Genomic DNA, 9,245 nt, shown 5'->3' on the forward strand with positions numbered 1-9,245 from the left:
TTATTCAAAATTTAATGATTAGTACAATGTTATTGTTAACTTTTTAGTAGTCAAATTTTAAAAGTCTGACATTAGAGTACAGGAATCATCATTTTTTGGCCCTGTCAGCTATTGGAATGCTCTAGGGGTCCAATACTGAACATTCATGATGTTAAGCAGGACCACACTTCCAGCTGAGGTTGGTGGAGGCCAAGAGTTTTTTTTAGTTACCTCTGCCTATTTTGGGTCCTATAATGGTGATGTTGTTATCAAGCTTGTTGACAATGATAAAGCCTTATCTCATCTTCAAGTCTACACTTAAATATTTGGTAGCTGATGAAGAGATTTTATTGAAGCAATCTTACAAACTGAAGCTTCATGACTGCTTGAAACTACATCTTTGATATGTTTCAGAAGCAGACTTCAGATTGTTGCATTCACTTACAGTTTTTATTTTGAAAGGTTATCTGTTGTAATATGAGACATGTTAACACATCAAACAAGTTCATAGAGCTTAGAATTATAATATAATATAATCTGTATTAGTCTTCTACATATTATTTTCTAAAATTGTATAAACCTTTGTTAGCTCCAAAAAGATACTGTTTCCTCATAAAGGTGTCTAATGGTCTCTCTCTTAATAATTGCATTAACTCTATTTCCCTATCAAAACTTCTAAATTCAAAAGTTAGCAATACTTATTATTCAAAAGTTGTAATACATAAATTGCTTTTATAATCATCAAGAATCATTGTAGCATTTTGCTTTTACAATAATGAATATACATTTATTCTTCCACTGACTGATAGGAGTTCAGTTTATGAAGCGCAAATGTTATATTACAAGAATGGTTACTTGTATTTGAAAGTAGATGTTCAATTATTAATGTTAACAAGAATTTCAATTATTTGCCTTGTTGGTCTTACCAGCTTTGATTGGATTTGATGGTCACCCGTGCCATCGTGGATAGCACACAATTCCAGAACAGGTGGAGTCGACCGACCGTTATTTGGCATTTGGCCACGTGGTCTCCCAAAGGCAGAGGCCAGGGCTGAGGTTGAGCAGCAGCTGCAGGCCTCCACTGATGCGTCTCTAATAACTGCCCTCTGAATGTCCCCTAGCTGGAGAATAAGCGCAAGTGAGGCTCTCAAGCACCCCTGGTTGTCAGACCACAAGCTCCACGCCAGACTCAACGCACAGGTGACCAAGGCTTGTTATTTCTCCTTCTTTTCCTGTTTGCCTGTCTTTAATGATCAGACGCTGGAGTCATCTTAACCTTAAATGAGGCCTTTTCTAATTCCTTTTCTCACAGCTTTCAAATCTTGTGCTAGTGTTAAATTGCTTAAAATGCTTTCATTGAGCAGTCTGCATTTTTAAAAAAATAATGTAAATTACGTTGTTTAATAGAATATTTTCAGCATATCTGTTCATTGTTAAATCATTGTATCCTTTATAAAATGAATCACATCATTGTATATGTGCACACACTTATACACACACGTATGTAGCTCATAAACATAAAGTTTCAGAGAATATATGCTAATGTTCATTTGGGAGCAATATGCCTCCTTAAAACAGAATTCAGAATTCTAAATTCTATGCTTAGCTGGTTTAGTCTGCTCTGGACACCAAATCTTAACTCTAATCCTCAGCTTGGTCCAGATATCCACGAAAGTACACGTGAAGGAGACACTGCCCAAAGACTAAAGGCTGAGTGTTGAGAGCAACTGAGCCCACGCATCACGCATGTCCTGACTCCCATTCGTATTCCAACTCCCTCTCTGTCCCTTTGGCACGAGTTCTTTCCCAAGCTTCAGATCCATATGTCCGCCTGTGTCTAGATGTTTCGACATGGAGCTTCTCAGCCCTAACAGACTCATCTCCCCCCACCTTATTTATTCTCCACCCTCCTCCCATGAAGGCGAAGGGCGCTGACTGAGGGGCCTCGCCCACACCGGGCCATCCCTGCCCTTCCTTCCTCTCCCGCAGCGCCCGTCTCACATTTGATTCATCCTTAATCTCTGTATGTTATAAGCCCTGTCCATCTTTCTCCACTGCCCTGCCTGTCCCGGCTTGGGACGTCCATCACCTGAGTTACCACGACAGCCTCCTGCCTTGCTTCTCTGCCGCCTTCACGCTGTCTCCGTCCGAACAACTGTGATTGTGTAAATAACACACACACCGTCTGTCCGAACAACTGTGATTGTGTAAATAACACAGAAACAGATGCACAGCACCTGCATAGCACCCCCAAGCATTTGGGACGTTCGACTGGGTGAGCTACACCGAGAGGCGACGGCCCGCTGTGCCTTCTGGGCCCCCACGTGTGTGCCCCGCTGTTGAGCCTAAGAATACTGAGTTATAGAAACGCCCCCTGTATTTTTGGAGACAAGATTTGATTTCAGAAGTCAAATAAGGCTTTGCCTTAAAGAAAAAATAAATGTAGAAGTCAAATAAGGCTTTGCCTTAAGGAAAAAATAAATGTGTTAATTCAAAGGCTGCCTTGCCTCAGGAGGGCGTCTCATTGGTCAGTGACAGCTGCATTTCAAAGAGACAGCTGTAAGCTGGGTCTATGGTCCTCACCTGTTTTGAAAGACAAGACAGGCTTCACCTAGGGCCATAGGTTGCCAGAAGCTGATCAAAGGCCACCGGAGATGAGAGCTGATCAAATAAATATGCTAATGCCCAAGCCGGGCCCAGATGGAACCATGCGGTTAAAGTAATTAGCACAAGGCACAGCGCATGTTGACTTCTCAGATCATCTCTGTCTCCAAGAACACAATTACCAGAGCCAAGATGTCTCTGTTTTTTGCTAAAGTAATAGCCTTATCATAAAACTTAGAAGTCTGCCCTAAGAAGATTTTGTAACTCATTGTTTACCTAGATAGAGTTAGTTAAAGGATCTGTAGTAGCCTTTTAGAAGACTTTGACCCTAAACCAAACTGCCTGTTTTTAAAGGGCAATGGGAGCCTGTATCTGCCCTATAAAATACCTGTGTGTAAGTTGAGTCTTCGTTATATTTCCATGGGAGAAATATATACCTTCTGGACACCCTTCCTTTGTCTATCTTCCTAAACCTTTACATTATAAACTATATCTTTGGCTCCGCGTATTATTATTTTTTATTTCTGTTTCCTGCTATTTTTTCATCCTTTGCGATGACCCCTGCCTGAGAGACCTGAACGGAAAAAAAAAACCTCTTTGCGGGGAGCGTAGCTAACTCCCCGCATCCACACCCCGCGCAGGGGCTGGTGCCGTGCCCGGCGCGGCCTGTGCGTTTCCGTCCCTCTCCCTCTGCGTCTCGCTCGCTTTGCTCCTGGGGTTTGGGAATGGAACTTTTTCACTGACCAACAAACCTTGGAGTGACTATGCTTCAGATACTCACTTTTTCCACATCCAGTTTTTATTGAAATTAACTTTACTTCTAAATTCAGCATCAGCACTAAGTTTTATTTGTGTCTGAATATACCTTTCCTTGATAATTGGTACTGATGCCAAGTAAAAATAGCCTTATTACCTAGTCAGTACCTCACCCAGACTGCATAAACTGCTTATTAGGGTGACCAACCTATTTTGAGCCAATTTTCCACCAATGTATTTTTATCCAAGCTTATTGGTGTCCAAATACACTTTGACATGGTAGGACAATATAGAAACCACAGCAGATAATTAATGACATTATACAGTTTAAAAAGTGCTTAAAAATATTTTTTAAACCATATAACAACAACAACAAAAATCACCTTTTGTTATTCTACCCAACTGCCGGTACCCGAGGTGAATAGATATTTCAAGAATGGTGACAATTTTTCTTTTTTTTTTAAAAACCAAATTACATTTTATAAATCTAGGTACCATTAAAGTTATAATTAGATAGCTCTGTGGAGGCGCTGTTTTAACTGCTTCACAAAAATTAACTCACTTAATCTTCATGCCAACCCCCTGACACAGGTGGCGCCATTGTCCCATTACATAGCTGAGGACACTGAGGACAGGGCTGAGCTCTGGAGTCCGGGGCAGAGTTTTACCACTTCGCTATCCTGCCAGGTGACAGCCTGCTGAGTGCAGGAGACATAAATGATGTTTCCAGAACCATTCTTGTACCATACATTTCTGGTGTTATTGAAAGCCAATCTTCAAACTTAATATATCTTATTTTTCAATGAAATATTGAAATGAAATTTTTCCAGAAAATTTATTTTTGGAATAATCTTGGTTCTGATATGTGCTATTAATATAAAATCAGAATTTACCTTTATGTTGAAAATTTAATTCCAATCTAAAGCTATTTGCCATTTCAACCTAAATTCTATCTTAAAGGTTTTTTATACGTTTTATTTTCTCTTTTGCTTCATGCTTAAAAGCACTTACTATTTCTTAACCACTTGAGCATGCCTATAGTTGTCAGTCACTGTATTTAAGAAGGATTTTTTTTTTCTTTGAAATTAAGGCCCTGAAGTTTTCTGCCTTCTGTTTATGCTCAAGGAAACATGCAGTGGTTCCCAGCCTTTCTTATGTCCCCAACCATACATAACCCGTTTCCCAACAGAAACAGCCCTCAGCTGGGGTAGGGCAAGGCATTCTCAAACTATGACTGTACTACAACTCAGCAAGCACCTACTGCAGAATTACTCAATGCTCTGGGGCCTGAGGAAGGAAAATTGGGTGGCATTAGGGGAGACCGGACTCTGAGCTGGACTCTGAGGACAGCCAGTGCATCTGCTAGGGGGTCTTCGGTGATTCAGCCTTCAAGGACTTCTCTTGAGGAGCGTTTTCTACTTAGTAGCAAGTTATTGACTCTTCATGTGTTCTCATATCATAACTCAGGAACTGATAAACACAGTCCTAATCCTTCCAACATGTCTTCTGCTTTTCCTAGAAGAAGAAGAATCACAGCTCTGATGCCCAGGACCTTGGGACCAAATAGTCTACGGGAGGCACCCATTTGAAAGGTTGGTCTCAGGTCTTTTCCTGAAGAGGCATTTGTGCAAGTCTTAAGAGAGAGGGATAAGAAAGAATTTGAACGTTGTTCACAGAGCACGTGGGAAGCAGGGCAGTGTTGTGGCTGGGGGCACAGCCTGAAATCAGACTGCCGTGTTTGCACCCTGGCTCTTCCATTGCTTACTCTTACTGGAGAAAGCTCAGCTGCCTGGTTTGTGGGTTGCGCATAGTCTCACTTCCTAAGCTTGCTGAGTGGCTCCAATGAGATCACCCAGGCACAGCCCTAAGTCTGGGCCTGGTACATAGAGGGTACTCAGTAACTAACTCAGCAGGTGCCAGTAACTGAACAGACACTGTCTCGGGTGGTCCTTACAATTATGTGATATCACAAAGAAGGAAGTCATACCCTCTTTTTTTTTTTTTTGAGACAGAGTCTCACTCTGTTTCCCGGGCTAGAGTGCCGTGGCGTCAGCCTAGCTCACAGTGACATCAAACTCCTGGGCTCAAGCGATCCTACTGCCTCAGCCTCCTGAGTAGCTGGGACTATAGGCATGTGCCACCATGCCCAGCTAATTTTTTCTATATATTTTAAGTTGTCCAGCTAATTTCTTTCTATTTTTTAGTAGAGACGGGGTCTCACTCTTGCTCAGGCTGGTCTCGAACTCCTGAGCTCAAACGATCCACCTGCCTCGGCCTCCCAGAGTGCTAGGATTACAGGCATGAGCCACTGTGCCTGGCCTCATACCCTCTTTTGTACAGGTGGGGAAACTGTGTCTCAGAGGCTCAGAGACTAAAGGTAGAGTGTGACTCTAGCTAGCAAATGATAGAGTGTGACTCTCTCAGGGATCTCTGAAGTCAAAGCCCATTGTTTTTCTCTGCTATGCTGCCTCCTGCCCTTGGGCTGCTCTCTGACCCCAAGGAACACCACTTCACACACCCCTTAAGCTCTCCTCTACCCCACTTAGGGTTTTGCCAGAATTATTAAGAGATGGCCTTACACATGAGTACCTTCTTTTACATCAACAGTCTAGCTCAATGCATGACCTAAAGGAGATGACTAAGGAAGTAACATGCACTTATTATGGAGAACTTTTGGAAATCCCAACATTCATGTCCTTAGTGGGGGCCATTGACCGCCCAGCAAGTCAGCTCCCTAATCTTGGGCAGTAGGTCCACAGCCATTGGCAGTGCCATGTTCACAGCTGCCCAGGTTGATGAGTTACCAGTTTGTGTTCTTTCTGCCCACTGGTCTTAACCGTTTCTTTGAATCCATATTTTTCTGGGCCTAAGGTTTCTGTTTGTCTGTTTGACGGTGTGTGTGTGTGTGTATATATATATATATATATATATATATATATTTTTTTTTTTTTTCTTGTGAGCTGCGCTGAATGTTCTGTAGAGCAAGACGGGGCGGAAGCAGTCGGTGCATACCGCAGTGAAGGTGGCAGCCTTTGGGGGAAGGCTCACTCAGAGCTGTGTCTACCACATATTTAGAAATCAATGAAAAGTCAACAGGAAGGCTTCTTGCACTTTCTGTTTTTAAAGACCATTCTTGTTTGTCAAAAATAGCCAGGATATTAAAGTTTTGGGAAGAGTAGGGGGTAGTTTTGTTTCTTGTGATGATGTGGAGAGAGAAAGGATGCTCGTGTCTCCCGCCTGGGTTATGGCACTCACTGAGGTGCCCTCGCCCTGAGCTGAGAGTGCCTGGGTCCATGGGCAGCCGGCAGTGCCCACTTCTTCTCTGTCCCCTCCCTCGCCCTCTCCGCTAGAAGTAGTTTTGCCCCCAGTGACCACAAACCCCGAGGGTTTGCCACAAACCACCTTCCCACCATAGGACTAGAGCCACTTTTGAGGCCTGGTGGGAATGAATTCACTGGGTGCCGGGGTTGCATTCCAAGGCCGGCCTGTCGCCAGGGTCTGGCTGGGGAAGAATGAGGAGGAAGTGGCGGGGGAGGAGGCAGAGTCCTTCCACGCCCGAGTGGGTGCTTTGAACCCAACGTGATGGAAGACAGGGGCAGCCGGGCAGTGACAGTGGTGCAGAGGGTGCAGACAGAGCATTTAAGCCGGTCACGCTGGCGCAGTCGGACACAACCTCTGCCGGCCCTGCTCGGCGAGGCCTCTGGGACTGTGTCAGCTCACGCCGGCTGGCTGCCTCCCTTCCCGGGCTCTTCTAGCCCCACGTGGCCACAGAAATGCACCTGGGGCCCACCGCATGCCGGGGAAGAATTGTTTCAGATCCACATCATCTGGACACTTCTCAGTTTACTTTCTTACTTTTTAAAAAAATTTAAATTAAAATTTAAGATATTAACTCTGGGAGCAGCTTCAGTTGAGAAGTTTTTTTTAAAAAAGGATTATTCTGCACAATAATGTTCCCTGCCAAGAAGAGATGGGGTTTATGGCAAGATACATTATGAGGGAAACCAAATTTGAGACAATATTGATTTTAAAAATCTAGTGGTTGAAGATGATTCCTGTGGAAAAGGAAGGAGGTCCAGGTCCAGGTCCAGGCTATGAATAAAGCATAATCCACAATGTAAATTGAGGCATAGAAATCTCCTGCAATTTGTTAGAGGTTTTTTGATGCGTCAAGGAAATGCTCCCAAGATCAACCTGGTGGCATTTTGTTTCCTGTTACCTCTGTTGCATCTTCTGCCAGCCCGTGAGATGTAGACTTAGGGCACGTCCTCAGGTCCCCAGTAATGACGCGGAGCAGCAGCGCGGGCCGGGCAGACGTGGCTATAACGCAAAGGGAAACAACCCCGCACGCAAGCCCAGGCCCACCGCGCTGGCGGACCGAGCTGACCAGAGGGACTGAGCGGCCGCATGTCAGAGGAGACAAAGAAGCCCTGTCTTTCGATATTGCAAACAGCACGAAAATATCTTGCATAAACTAAAAAACCCAACTATGGTAAGCAGTGGAATCTGTCAAGAAGTTTCTTTTTTCTTCTCTCTCACACACACATACATTATAAAAAAATCATCTGTGGTTTTCCTAAGGGGCACAACCAACTAATTATAATTTTAAAAGCCCTGCTGAATTAACAAGATTCATATTTTGTTTGCTTTGCAGGAAAACTGCTGTGGTTGCTGCTGCTTTGAGAAGATTTTTTGGAAAAATCAGCAGTTCTGATGCCTTGACCCCGGGGATGACTGGCGGCCGTTGTAGCGGGGGGGTCCTGGAGCTTGAACTCGGAGCACCTCTGCCGTGCGCAGGGGGCACACACCACACACCCCCGCCCCGTGGTAGTGCACACTGGGAAGATGTTTTCCTGCCTTCTTGAGTTTTTCGTTTTTATTTTTTGGTCTTAGTCACTGGGGCAGGGGGTGCGTTATATCTGCTATTTCTCAGATTACTACAGCAATCATATTTGAGATTTATTGGCAGTTTTAAAACCTGGAGGATGCATTTAGAGGGAGAAAACAGCTTCTGGTTATTAAACTATGCCTTTTGAAGGGGTTCCTATATTGCAGAAACAATTCTAAGTCTGGTACACCCTTGAACACTTAGTTTGTCAGACTTCCTCATTTTGATTTGGTCCAAAATCAGGTGAATTCAGTGGATACCTACTTTGCTGGCTGGAACATAGGCTTCTATGGACTCTGAGCAAGAGGCGCTGAACATTGTATCTTCCATTTATTCTGAGCTGTCCCCAGATACAGCATTTTCTTCCAAGTAGCTGATGCCCTTCTCAATTTTGTACTCCCTGCTCCCTTCTGACTGACAGTTCATCCCCATGAAACACACTGGCTTTGAGAGGCGGTATAAAAGGTATCTGTTTATGGTTAGTCTTTAAAATTACAGCCTTTGGGATAATGTCAACAGTCACGAGAGGTTTCCTGAAGCCCTAGCTGTCAACGAGAAGAGAGAGAAGAGACGGATCTGTGCCTCCTGGGGAAGGACAGTGAGTGCTTGGCTTCCAGCGCTGAAGTGACGTGGGGAATAGCACTCAAGTGTCCGTGGTGTAAATTCAAACAAACATTCACGAAGACCAAGAATCTCTCCTGTGCCGACTCTCAGTGATGCAGTGGTTGTGAAGAAACAGCAGTCAGAAACCAAAGGTGCCGGGGACTCTGCTCAGCTCGCCTGTTGGGCGTGAGAATGTCCCATTGGAAGCTTCTTATTCCTGAGCCCGTGTGCCATTTCATGGCAGATATTTAATAAGGGAAGTGGGCCCTACTGTAGATGACGTAGGGGCCCAAAAGGCACTGGGCTTAACGAGCCAAACCCCTGTGTCCTTTCTGCATGGAGAAGAGACCAGGCGAAGCCCCACAAAACTCTCCGTATGCACCACCGCCACGCACCCCACTCGGCTTTGTGAACT

General features: G+C 44.3%; 1 protein-coding gene across 1 annotated transcript in view; it reads left to right on the plus strand.

The window, feature by feature from the left end:
• MYLK4 (myosin light chain kinase family member 4) overlaps positions 1-4,906 on the plus strand; it is a 72,784-nt gene extending 67,878 nt beyond the window's left edge. The window contains exons 10-11 of the mRNA XM_069493468.1: positions 1,101-1,179; positions 4,859-4,906. Of these exons, the coding sequence (XP_069349569.1) occupies positions 1,101-1,179; positions 4,859-4,906 (127 nt within the window). The remainder of the gene's footprint in view (positions 1-1,100; positions 1,180-4,858) is intronic.
• Positions 4,907-9,245: the final 4,339 nt, after the last annotated feature.

This window comes from Eulemur rufifrons, chromosome 18, assembly GCF_041146395.1.
Source record: "Eulemur rufifrons isolate Redbay chromosome 18, OSU_ERuf_1, whole genome shotgun sequence".
NCBI lineage: Eukaryota > Metazoa > Chordata > Mammalia > Primates > Lemuridae > Eulemur > Eulemur rufifrons.